Source organism: Scatophagus argus, chromosome 1 (assembly GCF_020382885.2).
Source record: "Scatophagus argus isolate fScaArg1 chromosome 1, fScaArg1.pri, whole genome shotgun sequence".
Lineage (NCBI taxonomy): Eukaryota > Metazoa > Chordata > Actinopteri > Scatophagidae > Scatophagus > Scatophagus argus.
The window spans coordinates 20,209,499-20,233,486 of NC_058493.1; the positions used below are offsets into that span (position 1 = coordinate 20,209,499).

At 40.8% G+C, this 23,988-nt stretch overlaps 1 protein-coding gene across 1 annotated transcript in view; it reads left to right on the forward strand.

The window, feature by feature from the left end:
- rasa3 (RAS p21 protein activator 3) overlaps nt 1-23,331 on the forward strand; it is a 37,996-nt gene extending 14,665 nt beyond the window's left edge. Inside the window, exons 4-24 of the mRNA XM_046390466.1 lie at nt 920-1,014; nt 3,577-3,653; nt 8,132-8,212; nt 8,323-8,395; nt 10,179-10,252; nt 10,349-10,453; nt 10,985-11,141; nt 11,264-11,412; nt 12,107-12,221; nt 12,347-12,421; nt 12,508-12,631; nt 13,370-13,476; nt 13,839-13,916; nt 14,059-14,136; nt 14,383-14,456; nt 17,570-17,676; nt 18,150-18,232; nt 18,343-18,551; nt 18,639-18,742; nt 18,860-19,043; nt 19,505-23,331. Coding sequence (XP_046246422.1) covers nt 920-1,014; nt 3,577-3,653; nt 8,132-8,212; nt 8,323-8,395; nt 10,179-10,252; nt 10,349-10,453; nt 10,985-11,141; nt 11,264-11,412; nt 12,107-12,221; nt 12,347-12,421; nt 12,508-12,631; nt 13,370-13,476; nt 13,839-13,916; nt 14,059-14,136; nt 14,383-14,456; nt 17,570-17,676; nt 18,150-18,232; nt 18,343-18,551; nt 18,639-18,742; nt 18,860-19,043; nt 19,505-19,580 — 2,225 coding nt within the window. The 3' untranslated portion in view covers nt 19,581-23,331. The remainder of the gene's footprint in view (nt 1-919; nt 1,015-3,576; nt 3,654-8,131; nt 8,213-8,322; nt 8,396-10,178; nt 10,253-10,348; nt 10,454-10,984; nt 11,142-11,263; nt 11,413-12,106; nt 12,222-12,346; nt 12,422-12,507; nt 12,632-13,369; nt 13,477-13,838; nt 13,917-14,058; nt 14,137-14,382; nt 14,457-17,569; nt 17,677-18,149; nt 18,233-18,342; nt 18,552-18,638; nt 18,743-18,859; nt 19,044-19,504) is intronic.
- Nucleotides 23,332-23,988: the final 657 nt, after the last annotated feature.

A 23,988-nucleotide genomic window follows, 5' to 3' on the forward strand; every position in this document is an offset into this window, starting at 1 on the left:
AACAGTGGAAGCTTAAATTTACAGATCTAAAACTCACTTAACACTTTATTGCTACTTTGTTCAATCTATACAAAAGCGTCGAAATAAAAATTTGTAGTTTTAATGAGTATGTACTAAAGTATTTCTTGGCGCGGGAGCAGTTACTTCTTGAAATTTCTGTCTCAAACAACATCACCACAAATTGTGGTTTTCATACACTTTGATTTTGCGCAGATTAAACAAACATCTTTTTTAATTAAGCTAACTGGTTGCTGGCTGTAGCCTTGTATTAAGCAGCCATGCATGAGAGAGGTATCAGTCACCTTCTAACTCTCAGCAAGAAAGTAAATATGCATATTTCACAAAGTGTCTGCTTATTCTTTTAAAGATATTTTCTAGAATAACTTTCCCTGAATGGAACTAAGCTAAGGTCTCGTACTGTTTGACCTCAGCGACAGCCTCTGCGCTGGAAAGGTGAAATGTCTGTTTGTGTGTCAGCGGATGTTTTGTTATTGGGTGTGTCACCATGTATTGGTTGGATTGTATTTGTGTGTGTGTGTGTTTGACCACCAACCACAAACTGAAAATCCTTTCGTGGGGTGTGATTTGTATCTTCAGCACCATCACTGCATCTGTTTGTGTGTGGGTGTGGGAGTGTGTGTGTGTGTGTATGTGTGCGTGGGGCGTTGTGGGTGTTGTAAACAGAAAGTTAACTTGTTAGTTTCAGGGTAGAAATGATAGGGCAAATTGCACTGTCAGTGCGCCCTGTGGGTATTTCTGCACCTGGTGCTGCCATGCTTTAAGAAGGGAGGTTAACATCATGTGAGCCTATGGGACACGTAGGCTCTTTAGGTGGTGTCAAGTGAGCTATGCTCTGAGCTCATTTGTCTTTCTCTGTTAATGTGTGTGTGTGTGTGTGTGTGTGTGTGTGTGTGTGTAGGTAAGGTTGCGGTGAAGAAAGAGGACTTGCAGAAATATCACGGGAAAGACACCTGGTTTCAGCTGCAGCCTGTCAGCGCTGACTCAGAGGTGCAGGTCAGTACAGAGAGAAACGCACACACACACACACACACATACACACACACACACACACACACACACAAAGGACTCTCTCTTGATATCTTGATATTTTCTTTTTGTTTCATTGAAGATTCTCCAGTTAATAGTCAATGTACTCAATGGTTACCTCAGTGGCAAAGTGGCAGAGAGACCCAGGCCTTTATTTTTATTTTTGCAGACAGAACTTTTATAGGAAAGCTTTTAATGTGAAAGAACCATCGGGACATGTTGGTGTTAACACTGATCAGGAGTACGGCAAAGAATGAACAACTGTTATTAATTAAGCATGTTAAAAAGGGAAACAGAACAATTTGCAGTACGTATAAAAACACAAATAAGAACACACAGTTGCTCAGTCTTATGGTGGCAAATGTCAGCTAATCAATACTGTTTCAAAGACGGCAACGTTACTGAATGAGTTCGCTTACTTTATGACTCCATCTTATTAATTAATATGTTCTTTTAATTGTTACTTGTGGCCCCAGGAAGTGCTGTTCAGCAAAAGTCACATAAAGTAAACCTTTGAGAAGTTTGTCTTGTTTTGTGAAAAGGGGAATAAAGGATTTAAAAGATAGCAGAAAGATAGCATGACATTGATAAGTGGTAGTGAAATTCATGTGTTGCAAATTCACTTATCTTGACAAAACATTTCACCCAGCATGCGACATTTAACCTGCATACAGCATGTGTGATAGTGTATCTGCATGTTAATGTTTGAAGCAGGGCAGAACCCAAACAAACACAGCATGTGTGCACCTGAAACATCCACGCCTGCAGGGTCAAAGTCGCTCGCCACCGTCCATCAGCGATCAGCTGGTCCAGCCCTGAACACGCAGCTTTAAGCACTATAATTTTCCACGTTCTTGCTAGACGGTAAAGCATGTGTGAAGCTTGCAAACGGTTTTGATTTGCTGTTGAGAGTGAGAAAGAGTGTTGGCGCCTCTCGTGTGATGGAGGTGAAAGCAGATCAAAGCAAATACCGAGAGACAATCCAGACTGAAAGATTCACTCAGATGTTCATTGTTTTATCTCAGCCCCTGCATTTTATTCTAATTTTTGTCATTACCCTTTTTCTAAGGAATATTATATTAACACGTAAGTCTTTCTAAATGGTGTGACAGTTTTCCTTGACTGCACAAATCTGTTGGTATAATCCCGAGGTCAAAGGTGCACAGTTTTTCACATTGTTCACAATGAGAAACAGATGAGATGCCACCAAGCACAAGTCCCAACACTAAGAACTACTGAGTGTGTTGGTCACTGAGAAGAGACTCATGTCCCATCTGCTGCTGTTTGTGCTACAAGCAGAGGAATGTCACAATTAATGGAAGTATTTAAAGGTAAAATTTGTAGCATCTTCTGATGGAAATCTGTTTTATATCCCGTGCTGGTAACACCTCCTGTTGGAGGATACTCAAGAAGTCATAAATAAGTGAGAAAATGAATGTTAACTGTGCACATGTATGGATAGCTTAGCATATTTGGGAAAGTCACATTTTGTCACATTTTTGCTGTCAGGGATTCATCTGTGAAATCGTCTGGTAGTCGTGTTTGGAGCTGTTCCCCAACATTTTTGACTGTTCAGTACTCAGCAGTCTCCCTCACCCACACGCATGGTTACACACACACACACACACACACACATAGTGAACAGCAACATCTGCAGACAGATGGGTGTGTGTAGCCCTCGAGCAGGGATCTGAAACAGAGACACATTCATCCGAGGAGCCGGGGAGAGGAAGGATGTGTGAGAGAATGAGAGAAAAGAGAGAAAGCGAGGGAGATGGATCAAATGAAGTAGGAAGATAGAGTGTCTCTCTTCTCGTTTCAATAGAGGACACATTGTTTGGCCCGTGCACACATGTGTAAGTGCGTGTGTTTGTCCCCTCCGCTTGAATTGGCCACAAAGAGAAACGCCTGTGAGTTTGCATACTGATGCTGTTAATTAATGGAGCTTTTCTCGACAGCTGCAGCGCTACACTGTCATTATGTCATTAATCCAATCACTTCAGGGGGAAAATAACTTCAGCATTACGCTTGGGTTCGCAGCTATTTTCATACAGTGTCTCTGTCGGTAGTGGAAGTGAAGTGCCACTCACGTTTGTGTATTCTTGTTTTGTTCAGGGATTTATCAAAGAATTTTTAGTGTTTGTAAGCGGAGATCTGGCTCTCTTTTGATCTGACTTAACGATTTAGACCGTTTCCAGCCTCATACGTTATAGATGGTGCGTAAGACACAGTGGTTGAGACCTCTTGTTGAACCCGCTGAAAAACTCATTGCGAGAGATGGATTGTCGCCAAGCCTAAAACAGGTTTGAAAAGAGAACTTTTTCAGTTGGGTTAGGTTGCGCATTGTTATCAGATTCAGCAGAATTCACACAAACAAACAGACAGTGACCGCCTCACCTGTCTCCAGACACCATACGGTGTGGTGGACACCAGTGCTGTCCAGGTGCTGAGGTTTCCATAAGTACTGTGCAAAAGTGTGACCTTTTAATTCAACAGTGTGCATGAAGTGTTTATTTGTGTGCATTGCAGGGAAAAGTGCACCTGGAGCTGCGTCTGAGTGAGGTCATCACAGACAGCGGAGTCATCAACCATAAACTAGCCACACGGTGAGGCTGCACAGACACACACACACACAGACAGTATTGTGCTTGTGATTTTATTTCGCATGCATTGTGGTAATTTTAGCTTGTGTTTTTATTTGACTGCTGTTTTCTAAAACAAATCTGATTATATGTAAAGAATTTCTTGGCCTGCCATCACAGAGATTGACTTTCCTTTTTGTTTCAGCTGTATTTTGTGATTAATGTGATTAATGAGCACACGATAATGTGCTAAACTAAGATGCAGAACATTACATAGTTTAGCCATACCTCATCCTGTCAGCACTGTCTGAGAAAGTTAGCATCCTCACATTAGCATTTAGAACTTGGAGACACTTAAGAACAGCCTCACAGATTCTCACTGAATAGTTTAGTCAATAGCGGAGGCACTAAATTTAGATTTCGAGCAATTACTATTAGATCATCATTTTGTGTCTTCACTGACATTCAATTTCAAGTCACGCAACTGCGATTTTTGCATCTACAAAATGTGGAATTGTCAGCCGGAAGCACTTCACGTGCCACGAACACCAATTAAAAAAATTTTACTCAATGTAACACATCACCCAGGCTACAAGGTGAACAGTTTGTTGCCCAGCAACAGCTTTTACCTGGCAGTGAGATGGTTGGAAGGCTTTTTGTTAGGATTAAACCTACTTTTGAATATGTGAATCAGTGTGCAGTGGACATCGCACATCGTTTCTGCTTGAACTGCTGTGTGGGGTAAACGCAATTGTACATACATGTGATGTGTGAACTTCAGTGTTAGCACAGGATCAAAGACATGGTTATGGATGGGCTGCTCTGTGTGAATGTGTGTGCGCCCTCGTTAACATGCTGCAGTTAAGTCTGGTGATGAGCCAGCATGGCTCCATTCCCAGAGCACATTGTAGGTAAGAAGCTTAGAGTGGGAGGTCACCTAGTCAGATTTCTCTAGGAAGACGTGTGTGTGTGAGGGAGACACAAAGAGGGCTGTGTCCGTTTAGCTCTACAGATCAAACTTTGAAATTGCCGGTTGAAAGAATACAAGTACAAAAATGAAACCGCCTATTTCCATTTGATGCTCCTTTATAGTCACACTCCTCTACATTTTAGAGGTAAATATAGTACTATTTACTATTAATGTTAGCAATGTTACTGTGCATTTATCTGACAGCCATAAGCACTACTTTGAAGATAGAGGGCCTATTTAAACAATCTATAGAAGAAGAAGAAGAAGAAGAATCAGCTTTATTGACAGTATATATATTTTTACATACACACACTGAATTTGTCTTCTGCATTTGACCCATCCTTAGTTGAACACACACATGCAACACCCAGCAAATTACATGCAGTGAAACACACACAGGAGCAGTGGGCTGCATCAGGTGCTCGGGGAGCATATTGGGGGGTTAAGTGCCTTGCTCAAGGGCACATCAGCCAGCTAATGGAGGGGGGGAGCATTTTTCACATTAATCACTCCACCACACCCAAATTTTTCCTGCCCGTCCGGTGGGGGAATCGAACCGGTGACCCTCTGATCACAAGCCGCTTCTCCAACCTCTAGGCCACGGCTGCCCCCGCGCATGGTGCGGATGCAGTCGGGTCATGTCCAGCTACCCACAGTGCAGTTCAGCCACTGACAGTTTTTTCTTCAGGGAATTCAGGTGTGTTATGCCAGTAGCGGCTAACGTAGCCTCGAGCCATTAGCTGAGAAAAGGAGCGAGCTACAGAAGTCTAGTGAGCTCTCTTCGTTACAGCTCGACACCCCCAGATTTTTTTTTCACTTTCAAACTTGTAGTTTTCAGTCCCGACTGACCCCGACTCCAGTGACATCACTTGGAACAGTTTATCACTTTTCGTGTAGCCCCTTCCAGAACCACAAAAGACTTCAGTGCAACTTTTTCACATGTGCAGTAGACCCCAAACAGACTTTGACAGTGCCAGGATTCCCCCTTCTCACTTGTATTAAGTGCTTTAACAGTGTGGTATTGTCAGTTTAAAGTACGTCTTCCACCACTGGAAAATGCTGACAGACAGAAATATGGTTGGTTGCACAACACCATGAATGACATCAGAGGACAGGAGGCATCTTATAACAAAGTTTTTGGAAGGTACTCATCTCCCTGTTCAGTTTAATATTTCATTGTACTTATTTGGAACAGTGCACCCATCAATGGCACTGAGTCATAATCACATCCGCTTTTTGGTTTTTGGCACTGTGATGTAATTCATTTGTCCCTTATTGGAGTGAAATTGTTTTTGACAGGATACGTGGGAGCAGGAAAGCAGCACATTAACCTAAATATGAGTAATGTCGGCTAAAACAAATACGTCTGCCTCACCACCGCTGTCTGGCATGTCAGAGCTCACAGTGGTGATGAGAGAGAGAGGGGGCTGGATAGTAGGGTAAGCAGGGGTTATATAAACAAGCTTATTGGACAGGAAGTGCTATGGCATTAGTGATGCTTAACCCAGCCCTCTTCTGATTCCTTATTAGGAGCCTGTGTGTGTGTGTGTGTGTGTAGGCTGGTACAAGCTGCTGCATGTGTGGGAAGTGCTGTGATTTACTGTGTAATTCATCATGCAGTGTGAGTAGTGGTGCATCACCATGACACACAGGAAGTGATTTGTCCCACTGGGTGTCCTGTTCTGTTTGGGTGCTAATCCCCTTACAGTATGATGTCATTGGACAGGGAGAGAGAGAGAGAGAGAGAGAGAAAGGAACTGACACTGATGTCAAATTAAAAGCATATGAAATTGTATGGGCTGTGAATTAATATGAACACAACACAAGCGTTGTAATAATTAAGTGAGAAATCAGTATTAAACTATTGTATTAAATCTGTACACATCTGTTTGCTGGTGCTCTGTGTTTACAGTGTATAAAACTGCAGACACTTTTACATATTACCTTGCATAACTGTATTGTATTGTAACTTTTCCAGTTTTTATATATATATATTTTTTACTTCCATATTTATTTACTTCTTTTTTATATTTCTATATTTTTAGCAGTTTTGGCAGTTATATTTAATAGTAATGTTGAACTGGATATGATGCACCCAAATCGTATATAAAAATTATTTTATATGACTGTGTATGGTGATGGGTTTCGGAAAAAAGGAATTTCTGCCTCTGTTAACCTGAGATATTTGGGTTAAATCCTGTCTGACTTTTGTTTTCTATATCTCTTATAGCCTGATCTCTATTCCACAGAGTCAGGATTCTGTCAATTTTCCTCAAGATACTAGGTATTTTATGCTTTGTATTTTATTTTTCTCTGGCTTCTCTCAAGTGGTCTTTGTACCATGTATATAGTTTTTGGATCACACAGGATTTAAAATTGGCACATCTCTGCGCCAACAGTTCAAATGGAATCGCTCTCCTCCATCCCTTTTCATCTGTCCCGCTCATACATACAGACACACCTCACTTTGACTCCAGGGGCCCATTTCCACACGCTAAGAAAACTCTGGGAGAGCTTTTAACGTGGTCCAAAATTTACTAGCGGGGGCTCCTAGCACATGAGGGAGATGCAGTATGAATGGACCAGATGTTTTAAGTCTGTGAAACGAGTATACTCGAAAGGATCAGTTAATATGATGCCCTTTTTGAATGAAAGTTTTGGTCAATATAGCAAGAAATGCCCCTTTTCAGTAACTCAAACACTTTTTCAGATTGTTACATTTAAGTGAGTCTTCATGTGTTGATTCAAGCTGGAAATTCTGAGGTGAAGTCTAGGCTGCGTTCAGCAATTTCTCAGCACTAGTGGCAGAAACACTTCAAAACAAACTCATGACTGCAGTGGAGTCGGGTTTCTGGTCACCTGGTAATGTAGGTCTAATACCATTCTTTAAGCTTTTTGGCCTCCAGAGAAAAACATCTGCATGTTAAACTGTTAGATTCTCAGATTTCTTAGCTGGCTGGTAGAATCGACTCAACTTATTCTCTTGTGTGCTGCCTTCCTAATGTTTCACATTGTGTAGGAGGGCTGAGGGGAGCAATGGGACTCAAACTGTCTTTGTGGGCCGATGAAGCTAAAAGCTTTGCAGAGGTGTAGGACTGGGTGTCAGTTTTCAGTGGTCTTGGCAGTTTCACATTAGTCATTCAAGTAAGTGATAATGCAGGGCTTAATAGAGCTTTAGGGGTCCTCTGAGGGTATATTCAGGTTGTTTTGTGTGGCCCTTGACAATTAAAGTTTGGATGTCTTGGGTATTCCTTTTATTTTAGTAGTAGTAAATAAAAAAACTAATAAAGATAGTGTTAAAGCACCTTGTGAAAAAGGCTTTTGTGTGTGTTAGCTTTTAGCGTTTTTTTCACTATTTAACTTTTAGTGGTCCTGCTAGGCCATTGAATGAGATCACACAGAGCTAACGGTGCATTAAAATGAACATCATGTTAATGTGTTACAGGTGTGTGTGTGTGTGTGTGTGCGTTTATAAGTCTATGCTTATACAGTAGTGTGCTTATCCATTAATGGTTTGTTTGTGTTTCCACAGGGTGTTGGAGTGCCAAGGTCTTCCAATCGTCAACGGCCAATGTGATCCCTACGCTGCTGTCTCCCTACTGGGACCTTCAAGGTCAGATCTCTCACACGATTGGACTTGATTTCTCCAGTAACATGAACATCTTTGTTGATGACATGGATTAAGTTTGGATAAACGTGGTTTTATTTTCTTCTGCCTTTCAGGTCGGACGCAAAGAAGACCAAGGTGAAGCGGAAAACCAACAATCCACAGTTTGAGGAGGTTTTCTATTTTGAGGTATGTGTGATTTGTTTAACACCAATTTGTTTGTCATTGAAAAGATGTGTTTTCACGTTAATTATCAATCCAAGCCAGAGTGACGAGGGTTTGTAAGTAGACTAAATGGACAAAAGTATGTGGACAACAGAGCATTACAAGCATATGTAACTGTTCATGTATCATACACGTGACTACAGGGATTTGCTCCCTTTAGCCACAAGCACGTTATAGTTTCCACTCAAGCTCCTCTGCACAAAACTGGGAAAAATATTTCTTTCAGGACCTCATGGTATTGTCATGTTTAACAACACTTGCTACAAAAGTTGGAGGAATGTTATTTCTAGAATATCATTGTATACAACAGAGTTCAGATTCCCCTCAACTGGACAGTGGTGTCCTGATATTTCTGATCAAGTTGCTTACATATTCTGTCTTAATTAATAAATTAATTAATTATCTATCTTAAACACCAATGGTCCACACATAAAGGTGTTTTCACTTATTTTGGCAATTTAGACTCTTCTGTCTGATCTTACCATATCAGTTTGGAAAGTTCATGCTGTGATTACAGCACAATGCCTGCCTGAGCTGAAGGCTAATTGATTAAGTGGAAACACCTGTGTGCAGGGCTTTTAACAACAAACCCAGTACCAAAGTTTTTCTTAGATTTCATTTGAATTTAATCACACCTGCTTCTCCCTTTTTTATCTTGTGACTCTGGGATTATGAAGTTCTATTTGCAGTGGGGAAAGCGGTCGGGTGGTTTTGAGATATCAAAGTTTTCATAATCTCAACAGGAAAACTGACTTACAGTAAAGTTGTCCTTTATTGGTGAGAATAAAAAGCAGCCTAAATGCAGGCTAGGCTGGAAAAATTGTTTGGGTGTGCTGCTGTATATTTCATATGTTTGATTCTTTCGAAAAACAGATCACATTACAATATTTATTTCATTCATTTCATCGTTCATAGATATTTTTGTACACACACTCACAAACTCCTTTTCATACCATTAAATGTTTAGATGCATGTGATTAAAGTTTAGAAAAATTGGCAAAATCAACTGGAAACGCACACAAACATTTGCAGTATTTTTAAAACAGTTTACATTCATTTCTATTCATGAGTTTATATTTATAGATGTTTTTCAGACACACAAACTCCCTTTCACGCTACCCCATTAACCCTCAATCGCCAGCAGCCGTGCTCTGACATTCTCGAGCCGCCCCTCCCTCTGGCCTTCCCGCTACAGCACTAGAGGACAGCAGGACAAGAGTATGATTGATTCAGACAGACTGCCGAACAATCTGGCCCATTGATTTCAATCCCACAAAAGTGTCTCATTTGTTCCCTGCTACCATACGAACAGGACCGTGCATACCCTGTGGTGATTTCTGCCTGCACCCCACCCATCCGAGTCACACATAGATGTCCACGTCCACGCATGTTTCTGTATCATGTTGATTTTATTATTGCTCTGAACCTGAATCCTGTGACTTTCTGATCTGTTGTAACTCCCATCAGGATCCAAATTTGCCAAAAAAACTGAGTTCATTTTAGTCATTTTAGTGGAGCATCTGAACTGAAGAAATAACTATAATCTGAACTAAACAAAAAGGATAGTTAATTCGCTATCTTAAATGACAAACACAAACAAAATCTTCACATTTGAGAAGCTGAATTCAGCAAATTTTTTCAGCTCTGGGCGCAGTGTTTTCCTTCCGTCTGCCCGTTTTTCGTGATGTAGAAAATACTGACTTCTACGTGGCGTATGCTAAGTGTTTCCCCCGTTCTTTACTTCTAGGTGACGCGGCCATTAAGTTACACAAAGCGGCAATTTGATGTTGAAGAAGAGGATGTTGACAAGCTGGCACTGAGGTGAGCCAGTAAGCTGTCTTGTCAGTATCAGTGCTGAACATGGCGTAGTTTTAAAGCTTCTCCCGTGTTTGAACTGTACCCTGTGGTTTGGTCCAGGGTGGATCTGTGGAACGCCAGCAACTTGAAGTTTGGGGATGAGTTCCTGGGTGGTGTGCGTGTTCCTCTCCGAGTCCTGGGTCAAGCTGGTGTCCACGACGCATGGTGAGAGGGACACATTCACGCATCACGTCATCTCTTTTCACACACTCCCCTCTTGACCCTTCAGGTGGCACTTTCTATGTGGGATTTTTTGTCACTGATCAAGTACTATGCTGTACACCCCTGAATTAAGAGAATAAAAACTGAGTGGTCAGTGCAGTCCACTTCAGAGTAGTTTCACAGCCCAGTATTTACAGCAGTTTTAAGCTCTGTTTTTGGTCCCCATCAACTCCTGAAAGAAATATGTGGTGCTGTAGCTTCTAAAAGCTCCATTCTGCCCCTCAGCCAGTCTCTAACTGTGTCTGATTGCTATTCATTTCTACTAGCTACACCTTTCAGATCATAGTCATTTTTACTATTGTTGATATAAAAATATTGATTAGCGCAGCTTTAAACAAATATTTTAGCTGTGTTTTAAGTGTATTTCTTAAAATGTTGAGACTTGAATATCCAGTCGGGGAGATGATCTAATGGGTCTGATCTAAGACCCTCTATACTTTTTTTCTGTTTTTTTTTTTTTTTTTTTTTAATCAGGTACTTTCTCCAGCCCAGGGAGAATGGAGGGAAGTCAGTAAAGGTAGAAGAGCTCGGGTCTCTGCGTCTGAACATCGTTTACACTGAGGACCACGTCTTCCCCTCCGAACACTACACTCCCCTGAGAGATCTACTGTTGCAATCTGCTAATGTAGGGGTATGTGTATATGAACTGGCCTGTGCTCTGCTCAGATATCTGTGTCCTGTGCAGCATCTTGTACTGTTAGCCGCGTTACACTTAACAGTTTGAACGTTGCACGTTTACTCTTTTCCGTTCAGCCCGTGTCGGCGTCCACAGCTCATATTCTCGGGGAGGTGTGTCGAGAGAAACAAGAAGCCGCCATTCCTCTTGTGCGTCTGTTTCTTCACTATGGGAAGATCGTGCCTTTCATCAGCGCCATCGCTCACGCTGAGGTCAACCGCACGCAGTGAGTCTTTGATAAACACTGGAAATCACAGCTTGACCAATAATGAATGATGCTGGAGATTGGAGATTTCCACATTGATCCCTTTGAATTTCACCCCTTAAATCTGGTGCAAATGCAGTGTATTCATCATGTTTATTTTATTAGAGATTATTAATCAAAGTCACTTTAGAAAAGAGGTTATTAACAGATGGGGCGGCACGGTGCTGCAGTGTTTAGCACTGTTACCTCATAGCAAGAGGGTTCCAGGTTCGAATCCCGGTCTGGGCCCTTCTATGTGGAGTTTGCATGTTCTCCCTGTGCCTGCGTGGGTTTTCTCCGGGTACTCCGGCTTCCTCCCACAATACCAAAAACATGCACATTGGGTTAATTGGCTACTCTACATTGCCCCTAGGTGTGAGTGTGTGTGCGTGTGTGGTTGTCTGTCTTTGTGTGTCAGCCCTGCGATTGACTGGTGACCAGTCCGGGGTGAACCCCGCCTCTCGCTCTTAGTCAGCTGGGATAGGCTCCAGCTCCCCCGCAACCCTGATGGTTAAGCGGTATAGAAAATGGATGGATGGATAGATGATTATCAACAGACTTTGTACTTTAACTTGACTATGAAAAACATCAATAGCCACAGTAATGACTCAAAATCATGTTATTGTTAAGCTGCAGGTTGGATTTGTACTCCAACACACTCTGTCTCTCCGTGCAGGGATCCTAACACCATTTTCCGAGGAAACTCACTGACATCCAAGTGCATTGATGAGACCATGAAGCTTGCAGGAATGCACTATCTGCAGGTCACACTCAAACCCATCATAGATGAGGTACGGCACTGCGATATTTCCATGTGTCAAAGTATTCATCTCTTAAGTCAAACTCAAATCTTTGTTTAATTCATGTCACACGCCTTCTGCTAAATCAGTTTTGAATTTTTTGTGAATCCTCACAGATCTGTACAGAACACAAACCCTGTGAAATCGATCCAGTCAAGCTCAAAGAGTCAGAGAACCTGGAGACAAACAGGGTAAGAAGACGGATATGTTTGTTTCGTCTGTTAGAGTGTGTGGTCACTGTGTTATCTGACATATATGCCCCGCTTCCCCTCCTCAGGAAAACCTCCGTCATTATGTAGACCGCATCTTCAATGTCATCACCACCTCCGGTGTCCGCTGTCCCACCGTCATGTGCGATATCTTCTTCTCTTTGAGAGAGTCTGCTGCCACCCGTTTCCAAGGTAATTCACCTCCTGAATTACTAACAAGAGATGGAATAAAGTAAAACAGGCTGCTAATAAGGAACAGGAAGTAGAAAAAGAAAGAACAGGATGTGCAAGATGTCCAAGGACAGATTTTGTGCTATGGTATTTGTGTCAAACCTGAAAGCAATTAAGCCTCCTACACACTTATTGTGGTTATGTGAGGAGTGCTGAGTATGTGATCCCAGTGTCATGTACTGTGCTGCCCCCTGTTGGCAGTTATATGACACTGCAGACACAAAAGGAACAAGCGGCTGTACATGATAAAAAAAAAATGTATAGTTACGGTAATCTTTTACTTCTGCGTCATGCCACACATGTGGGTTATCCCTTTTGGGCTTACTAAATGTGCATCTTATTCCAAAATATGATACTGTTTAAGTATTTCTGTATGCTTTTAAATAACATGTTTATGTGGAAAAATAATCCAAAAATATCCAAATGAACTGTACACCAAAAATAAGTGCCTTCAATTTGTTTGGCTTATCCTGATAGCAGGTTTACTTTAAGTACCAGACTATTTTAAATGTTTAATATGTGAAAAGCTAAATCAGTCTATTCACAAAAATGTTTTTAACTTACTGAACAACAAACTCTTTTTTTATTATTCAAAGTACAATGAACAAATGTTTCTATGTATCGCCTTACATGCTATTCAAGCAAGGATGGCTTGTGTGCTAAATCCATGTTTTTGTTTTTGTTTCCCCTCCTCTCCAGTGGACCAAGATGTCCGATACACAGCAGTGAGCAGTTTCATTTTCCTGCGTTTCTTCGCTCCAGCAATTCTCTCCCCCAACTTGTTCCATCTACGGCCGCACCATCCAGTAAGTCTGATTTTTAAAACAAACACACATGCAAGCAACGTACACACATGTCGCTAATAAGTGCCACTGAAAATATTTAGCTAAAAATAATTTTGATTATATAACCTGGTTTTCCTCAGCAGATTTCCTCAGCAGAATGTGTTTAGTTGACCTGAATGCTTTTCTGTTCCCATGATGTAAAAGCTGAAGTTCAAAGTTCACTCTTAACTTTGGAAACAGTAATTCTTTGGTTCATATAGCCCAACCAGGTCCACTTTCAGGCTCTATTTCATGTTGCCAGTACAGATCTTTTATGAAATGGTCAAGCAGGATAACTTATTTCTCAAGACTTCTTTTTTTTTCGTGTCTTTTTGTCTCTCCAGGATCCCGCCACATCTCGAACCCTCACCCTCATCTCCAAGACGATCCAGACTCTTGGAAGTCTCGCCAAGTCTAAATCTGTAAGTTTCTCTGCTTCAAGTGTGTTTTCTGATTTTCATTGCTGTGACCACACTGGACTCTAAAAAGTTGAATTCAAACACAGCTTGCTGATCTCTCTCTCTCTTGTCACTCTGTCTTTTCCTTACTTCTATTCCTGTCAAGGCCAATTTCAAAGAGTCCTACATGGCTGCGTTTTATGAATACTTCAATGAGCAGAAATATGCGGATGCTGTGAAGAATGTGAGTGTTCAGCTTCATTGCTTGTTACATGCAATAAATGTGCCAGTTTGTAGATCAAGTATGTTCTATTCTCTTTATTCCCTTTTTTTTTAAACCAAAGGGGAGACATTTGAAAAGAACTGAAAACATAGCGTGGATATAGGGGATTTACCACCACAGTAACTATGTTGTTATATGACATTCTTTTTTTGTTTGTATACGCAAACTTGGCCAACAAAGCTGATTCTGATTTATTTCCTTCTGCAGTTCCTGGACCTGATCTCTACCTCTGGCAAGTGGGACCAGAAGAGTATTGAGACACCAATCATGCTCAAAGAGGGGTAAGGAGCCAGCCTATTGTTAAACTGACATTCATAGAATGAAACAGCCAAATATTATAAACAGAAAGTGCGCCTTTAAAATAGTTCTCTCAACACCACTGCTAAGAAGTATGTGATGTTAGGTTAATTAATTTAGAGTGCTTATGACATGGTAATTTGAGTTTTTGTAATCATATTAAAAGCTTCTGTGTTTTGTGGCTTTTAGCAAAACATCAGTCACCTTTTCGGTGCTGATGACGCAGCATCAGTGTTTGTTTTTTATTAAGGTTGTCTTGCAATTGCTTCTAAATTGAGACAGGATAGCTATATCGACTCTTAAGGCTGAACTGTCCAGACTTTAACAGAAATGTTCGACATTTGGGGAAATGTTAGCTTTCTGATGGTGAATTAGATTTGAAGATTAACTCCTCTCACGGGTCTGTCTGGTGAATATGGCGCTATGGTAAACTATTTAGCATAACTGGAAACTAGCTAGCCTGGCTCTGTACGAGGGTAACGTAATCCACCTGTCACCACCTCTTAAGTTCGCCAGTTAACTTGTTATGTAGTGATAGTTTAAACTGTTCAAAAACTTAAGTGTATAAATGCTTATTCTCTGTTTTACTCCGGACTATTTCTTTTCTGTCTGGAAATCATTTACTTCTTGGAGATTACACGAGTGGCCTGGCAACTGCTCAAAGGCAGGAAATACGTGTAATCTCCTGTAAAATGGCACATTTTTTGCTCTAATGCTTTGGTTCCTGTACAAATTAAACAAACAAGCTATAAGATGTTAATTGGTGAACTTCAGAGGTTGCCAGATTATGTCACCATTGGACAGAGCCATGTGAGCTTTTTGCAGTTGTTATGCTAAACGAGGCTAACTGGCTGCTGGCTGGCCGAGTCATATTTATCAAACAGACAGGAGAGCCGTGTCAATCTTCTCATCCGACTCTGCCAGAATAAGCAAACAAGTGTGTTCCCAAACAGTCAATCTTGTCCCCTAAGATGACATTAAAGTGGAGCTGGATTGCATTGGACGCCTCATGGCCTGTTTCCAAAGTGAACAGTTACAGTAAAGATACACCCGAGACTGTAAACTGAGCACTTTCTAACAACACATGGGCCGTTGTTTTGATAATATCTCTAATGAGGCTGTAAAGGGGAGGAGAGTTTCCAGTTGACAGTAGTTGTGCCAGCTCCTCTCTCATCAACATCCCCACCCTCTTTTGTTTCTGCTACCGGGCGTAGGAGTGTAAAGCTCACTATAAAGAGGGTTGATGGGAAGGGGTCAAAAGGCACGAAGGGCAGGTAAGAGCTTCTCTGTATAAAGGCTTCGCCCTTGTGACCCCCTGTGTGTGCACTGTAAACCCCCACACCCAACCCCATCCAAACCAAGCCGGCCATTTTCTCTCTCACCGACATCATGCACTACTGTAGATGCTGGTGCACTTTACTTTATATCTGGCCTCCGTATAAGCAACTTATCAAGCGACTGTTACACTGTCTGACACTGTGTGATGGATTTTATCCTTTCTGCATTCATGTGGCAGTAGACTGATACCTACAGTGACTGTAATGGTATAAAGTAAAGTGTTCAACCTAAACCTTTAAGCCTGCTTACCCAGAGGGAGTCACTAGTGCTGGTAGTCCTTCACGTTTCTCGCCTTGCTAGACATGCTTGGTGTAACAGTGACAGCAGGGGTTGGTTAATGTGCAAACATTTCTGGGATCTCATATCTGCCCGCATCATGATCCTTTCTACCCCTTTGTCCAGACTGTGACCGCATCATTACCATACACAGTAGAGTTTCCAGCACGGCTCCAGGCATATATGGGAGATGAGAATCCAGCACATTCTTGGCTCAGTAGAGTGAAAAGAGAACAAATCTTCCCATGGGAGAGTAGTAACTTTGGTGTTTAGAACCCTAGAGATTCATACTTCATATATCCTGTGAAACTCAGCTCCAAAACAAAAACATCCTCGTCTTGACTCTCCCTTTAAGGACCATACTGGTGATTTTACATGTTTTAGGCCATTAATAAGAAATAAGAAATTTCCATTGGTTCATTTTCCAAAGAGTTCCATCACTTTGTGGACTGATTTCGTTAAAGGTTACAGGCTCACTTGTTCTGTTAGTTTTATTACAGTGGAAAATTAATTCAAGGATTAGAAACTTCCTTGAGGTAGCTAATCCGTCACAGTGGACTTTTATTTACTTGTTGGTAAATGAGCTGCAAGCTGTGAAACACAGCATTCATTGAGCTTTTTGATGTTGTTAGAAAATCAGTCAGCAATTAAAGGTTTACTGTGAGTTTCTTGTAGGGCGGGAACCAACAATTATTTCATTATCGATGATGTTCCGCAGATTATTTTCTCAATCTGCTGTGTTATCTATAAAATACTAGTAAACAGTGACACATATCCATCTGAGTTTCCCAGATTCTGATGTGACACCTTCAAAAACATTTCAGTTTACGGTGTTTTAAAACACAGAAAAGCGCTAATTCCTCACACTGGAAAAACTGGAATCAGATCTTTTTTGGTAACCCATTGCAGCCTATAGGACACCACCAGGACACATTTACAAAATGCTTCCTGTCTATGACCACATTACAAACATTACATGATAATATAGCTTTGATGTTACAAAAAGAAAATAAACACAGCATGAATTGTTCAGTGTGATGGAGTATCAATTTCAAGTTTGAAGTCATTGCAAGGTTTTATAATGTACAGAAAACGTACATTATGTATGTATGTTATGTAAATCTTGTGCAATGACTTGAAATGTCAGCAGTGATTTATACACAATTTAAAGGTGAAATATTCAAAAACACTGGTAGCTTTGTCTGCTATTCCATCCCCCATTTTGACTCATAGACTATCTATGAGTGCTGTACCAAAGGTTTTTTTAACATGTACAGCAGTGATGAATACAAGGAAAGCATGTAACTTATCCAGAATGAAATGTTTGTTTGTTACTGATATTTTATGCAATTAATTTATGCTCTTTTAGCACTGCAGACATACTTAAAGGGAAAGAGAAATAAAAATGTCCTGATATATTTATGCATGAGCTTATCTTTCATTGTTTTAAGTTATATTTCTCTCACCCATTTTTTCCCCTCAGGTTTATGATAAAGAGGGCACAAGGGAGAAAGCGCTTTGGAATGAAGAACTTCAAGAAGAGATGGTTTCGCCTCACCAACCACGAGTTTACCTACCACAGAACCAAAGGTGAGGTCAAAGGTTTCTTGCGATATTCATAGTTTCATTGTGTTCTCGTTTGTTTACGGCACTGTGTGTGCTTATTTAAGAATCAACAAGAGGGAGAGAATCCGCCAAGTGTGCATTCAGCCTGAACACAATGTGCCTTCGACACATGGGCTGGAGGTCGGGTTACAGGCAGTGCATTTGTGCTGCTTCCAAACAGGTTCAGGAAAAATCAAATATACTCAGTCGGTATACTGACTAAAAAACAGTGTAGCTTTTTAGTTCTTAAACGATGGATGCTGTTGCCCCACAATTATATGCACGAAGGATATAAAGCAGCTAAGGCAAACTGCAAATAATAGTGCAAAATTTAAAATAGGAGGACATACAGTTCTATTGACTCAAGTTCATATATATACGGTAATTATTATTTTTACATATTCCTCCATGCTTTGCTTCTCCCTTCTCATGACTGATGTGTTTCCTTTTACCTCCAGGTGAGGGAGCTCTGTGCAGCATTCCCATAGAAAACATTCTGGCTGTGGAGAGGCTAGAGGAGGAGTCTTTCAAGATGAAAAATGTAAGGACCCTACACCGCAACTCCCATGAAATCTTTGAGTATTTGGTCCGAATCACTTCAACAAGTCTATAGATTCTTCTCTCACTGCCTGGCCCTTTTCCCTCCCCCAGATGTTCCAGGTTATTCAGCCTGAACGCGCTCTCTACATCCAGGCCAATAACTGTGTTGAGGCGCGCGACTGGATCGACATTCTGACCAAAGTCAGCCAGTGCAACCGCAAACGCTTGAGCACCTACCATCCTTCAGCCTACCTCAACGGCCACTGGCTCTGCTGCAAGCTCTCAGCAGACACGGCTCCTGGGTGTACACCCTGCACCGGGTACGTGAAGTTGTTAAAATCTGTCCGACGTCAGATTCCTATCCTTTGTTTTCACTTTCTCACTCTCCTGTATGCTTCTGTTTTCAGCGGCCTCCCTGCAAACATCCAGCTGGATGTAGATGGAGACAGAGAGACGGAGAGGATTTATTCACTGTTCAGCACATACATGAGTAAACTCATCAAGATGCAAGGTCAGACACTGACAAGCGTGTTCGTGAACATGCATGTACATGACTGCATAATTCTAATGTTTATCCGTTCGTCCTCTTTGTCCTGTCTCTCACTGTGCTGCACGACTTCCCCTGCAGAGGCCTGTGGCAGTAAGTCTGTGTACGATGGCCCCGAACAGGAAGAGTACTCCAGCTTCGTCATCGATGACCCCCAGGAGACCTACAAAACCCTGAAACAGATTGTTTCGGCCGTGCAGACCTTGGAGCAGCAGCACACCAAGTACAAACGAGACAAGTTCAGGAAGACAAAGATAGGCAGCCAGTATGTAATCTCTTGTTGATTTATGCCTGTAGCTCGGATTTTATGTTTTCTTTTAAACTCCAGTTATTGTATATATGATGCAAAGGAGGCTGTGGGAAAAACGGCTAGTTATGAAACTGTAAAATCTAGATTGATGGTGAGAAACCTCCTTTTTGGACCAGCAGACGTATAGTCCACAACTGCCTCTTAACATGTACAAAAATATGCTGGAGATTAAATGAAGCACTATAACATTTCAAATAACTGTAACATCTGCTCTGAGCTGATTCCTGGACTTTCCCTTCAGCCCAGTTGTATTAGCACTTGGTTTGGACCTTTGTGGATATTTCAGGCTCTAGCACTGCTCAAATCCTAATAATCCTGACAGAAAATGTTGATATTTGTGGTTATTTCATTCCCCAGAGACGACTCTGTGATGTCCTGCCAGCCAATAAACACAATCTTTCTCTTTGTTTCCCCAGGGAGCATCCAATTGGAGACAAGAGTTTTCAGTGCTACATCCGCCAGCAGTCTGAGAGCTCCACTTACTCCATCTAGCCGTGGCCATTTGTACTGTTTCTATGATGCCCACAACCAGCATTTTTTTTTTTAACTGCACAGAAATCCATTTTAACAATGCTCGGTGTCTAGTATTGAGTTTTAAATCTTTATTTCTACTTAAAACAAGCTAAATTTCGCTTATTTCCAATGCAGCATATCTATGCTTGAAGATGTCCATTAAAGGAATGTTTAACTTTTCTGGAAGCAGGTGATTCCGATTTGGAAACACGTTTCACCTGGCTGGCTTCTTTGTTCAGTTTTAAGGAGAGTTTTAAGAGTCAATACCAGACTGAATGAGCCGTGTAGATGGACTTTTTTTGCAGCGTCTCAAGGTGCATCACTCCAAATTTTGGAGAACAGACCTCAGATCAGCAAGAAAAAAAGAGGAACAATTGTGGAGGAAAGGAGGGATACGAATGAAGAGATAATCATACCATGCGTCTATTGGGGTCTCCTTTCTGTGATGTGACGAGAGAACAAACGTTTTCACTGGACAGTTTTGACAGTGACCGACACGCACTTTAATCGCCTCCAAATCTATGGATGAACAAGCCTCGCAGCACACTTTCAAAAAGCTTATTTTATCTGTTTGATTTGTATCTGGTTATTTTCATGGTTGTTGAAATGATCCTTTGTATTTCACTCTAGAAGGAAGGAAGGAGTCTATTTTTTTTCCCTTTCTGGGTGGTGTTGTCCCTGTGTACCTTTTGTCCCTAACCTCCTCAGGAAGGCTGTGCAGTTCGAGGGCACACAAGAAGGGATTGTCAGGACCAATCACAGCCAAGAGCAGCTTGATGTTAGCTATCAAAAATCACTCCACGGACAATTTTATCCCTTCTTTTTAGTCTGTAGCAACCAAGTGCTAACACATGTATAGGTTTTCACGTTTCATTTGAAACCTCGTTCTGTTGTGGTCTGAATATCGTGCTCCTGTGTAACCAGTACCTTGGTTAAAGGAATAGCTTGTCTGTGGAGAGTTTTTTTCTTTTCTTACGCGTACACTGAGGCAGACAAATTTCATGGATTTCTGTCTGTTTGTATGCAGTTTGAATGTATGTTGAACAGTTTGCTTAGCATGGCCGACTTAAGTTGCAGCTTCTCAAAGATAAAATACACTCAGTGGCTGATTGGTTAAACTCCATCTTGATCTCCGTATATGAGCAAAGAAATTAGATTATGTCTAACTTCAGAGCCAGTTTCTTTTGATGTCTGGGCCAGATTAACTCACTGGGACCTCAGGGTAAAAATGTGCCATTGACTTCCACAGTCTAACCATTATATAAACTGTATTAATGATTTACTTACATTGTACTTTCAGATGCCACTTTATTTGGGACTCTTGTATGGTCTATTACAATTCTGCTGTAATTTCTGTCTTTAGGAAGTTTATAAAATTCAGTTGCTGAAGTTAATTCAATTATATGTTTGGACGTTTGGTCATAGTTAAAGGTGCACTGGACTACATTATAATTAGAAATGTTCTTGTCTTTCCTGTTTAGATACATGATAGGGGCAGGACATTAGAAACACCACTGAATATAATGCAGTCCTATAGAAGACGATTACTTTGACCTCAGTGCAAATCGTATAAATGAATTAACAATATCTGAACACTATAAACATCAGTCATTAATGGCAGAACAGTTGTGTTGGATTGCATTGGGTTGTACAACGAAGTGTCCACCTAGTGTTTATAGTAGTGTGTGTACAGAATTATTGGGTTGCTGTCCATTTTGCCCACTTGGTAGATATGCACACACGTCCATGGTGAGCAAGTATTAGTAAGTAATTCCAGAAAAGTAGTTTAAACCGAAATGTTACTGTTGTTTGTTCATAAAGCTGAAAATAGTGTATTTTGCCTCTTTTAAAAGGAGCTTATTCTTGTTCCTGACATCCAGAAGCTGAGCTCAGCTAGGCTAATATATTCATACACGTATGTCAAAGACCATCAACATACCTTCAAACAGCATGCAGACGTAATAAAAACGTGTTTGTTTTCCTCTGTGTAAATCAAAAGGTAGCCAAAAACAGAAACTGTGTTGGCACAGCTCTTAAACAAGGATGGTTTTTAGCTGAACTTTTAATTAATGCATATACTAACATTTTAACCAGTCTTGGCACGAGTTATGGTTGTGAAATGGATAGTGTATTACTGGTTGTGTTGCCCCATTGGCTGCCTGATAATGTAGTTCTTCTGTTTAGTGAGATTAGCTCTGTCTTACTTGGGCAAAACTGCATTCTGTAGTTTAAAACCTTATTTATGCGCGTTCCTCTGAGAAACTGCCTGCTGTGAATCTTACCCATCAGCACCCCAGAATCTTTTGAAGGTACAGGATTTATTATTGTTCACCAGTTGTGTTGTTCTGTGCAGCATTCATGTTCATCAGCACTCACTCTTGCCAAACCAGAGCATGTGAAGTTTAGTTGTAGTCATGGCGACGGTAGCCTCCACAGTCACTTTTGTGCTGCCAGGTGATTACGAACCTCGACTTTTCTTTTTTTTACTTTTTTTTTTGTATTTTCCTAAACTAAATAGCTGATTTATGTAACCTCATGGATGTTCATGTGATTACAGGGTCCCTTCCAGTGCCAGTCATCACTTTTATAAAATTCTCTTTTTGAAAAACAAACAAACAGAAAAGTCCCTGTTAAGATACGTTTTTTATATATATATATACATATATATATGTCAATACCTGTTCTGTTTTAAAAACAGACAAGCAGTTATTCTGATGACATCTTTCTCTTTGTCGATTACGTTGATCTACGAACTATAAGGAAGGTTCTTAGCAATTTGACTCTGTTTTCTATCTTTGTCTTGTCATACAGAAATCTCTCTGTGTATCCAAACTGAATGACCTGTGTGTGTGTGTGTGTGTATGTGTGTGTGTCTGTTTCACGTGTGTTTGTGAGTGTGCTTTCCTCAGTATGAGCATTAGTGACTGACACGACGGGTGATATTGCCAGTTGAATCAACCCAGTGTTACAGGCCAGGAAAGGAAGACTTCCACTTGTTAGAAAAAGAAAAAGTCGCTGCCTGTAATTATCTGATCGAGTGTATCCCCTCTTTCCTCTTGTATAGAACCACTGTTCCATTTCAAGGAACCTTTGCCAATATATTCTCCCCAAAATATTTTATGGATCTAACAGTAATAACATTGACGAAACGTTAACCTCTGAACTTTAGTGAGTGTTTGTTTCCACCAGTTATTAACTCTCCTCAGGTTTATCAAACTCTGAAGTTTTTTGGTGTTTCTTTTTTTGCCAAGACTAAGGAGACTTGGACTGCATTATAAACCACCTGAACAGCTCTGTTTCTCATCCCTAACTTGGTAAATGCATTCATTATCATTTTCAGCAAAACCTTTCCAGAAACATGAGCTGAGTTGGTGGGGAAATGGTGGTTACAGTAACAGCAACTCCTCCACCCCAAAGCCCCACACAAAGGAATGACTTATGCAATAATGATGATTCAGCATGCAATAATATTAACACCCCCCATCCCCCACCCCATAAGCCCATCAAATTATCACAAATTAACAATGCACATCTGTTGACCTTTCGCATTAAAATGCCTCGTCTGATGAACACATATTATAAAGGGAGAACAGTGTATTTTGTACAAATATTTTAAAAGTATTAAAATAAGCCTGTTATATGTGTACATAAAACAGTTGGATGAATGGTGAAACTGTGATGTGTTTTTTTTTTCCCCTGAATAACTAAATGAAACCAATATTAATGCAAACTCAGGTGTCTGTGTCATTTGTTAAACGGTTCAGTTTGCCTCGAAAACCCACCGTACTTAACCACATCGACCGCTTCATTTTATTTCACTTGAGGAAGACATTTTTGGAAAAATAAGTCAGTCATCAGTAAAATGTTACACAATCAGTTTCTGAAATGTCTCCAGTGTGCTCTGTCAGCTTTCTCAGTTGTCTGTGATCATGTACGAGGAATAATCAGATTTTTCCATAAAAACTTAAAATGGATGTCTTGCCAAATTGCCAAAAACAAACAAAAACAAAACTTTTTACGAGTGTCTCTTCAGACCAGTGTCTGTCCTCCACGTCACGCGTACGTAAGTCAGCGTGAACGGCGTGAAAAGGACGCCAACTGTCCCTGTCTTTCAATGAACAGCACATGCAGAGGATTTTTTTGTGCCAAAAGCATTATATTTCTTAAATCAATAACACATTACGTGATTCACTGTGGAGTTTTAAATGGCATGTTTCTTATCAATCTCCCTAATACATAAAGTGACTAAATGGTGGAGAGTTTATGAGTGGCTGGTGACATAACTCTTGCAAGCTACACAGTCATTTATTTTTCTTGGGACTAAAAAAGCGTGCACTTCATTAAAAAAAAGAGAGAGAAGAAAAGAAAAGTTGCAGCTGTTCAGATT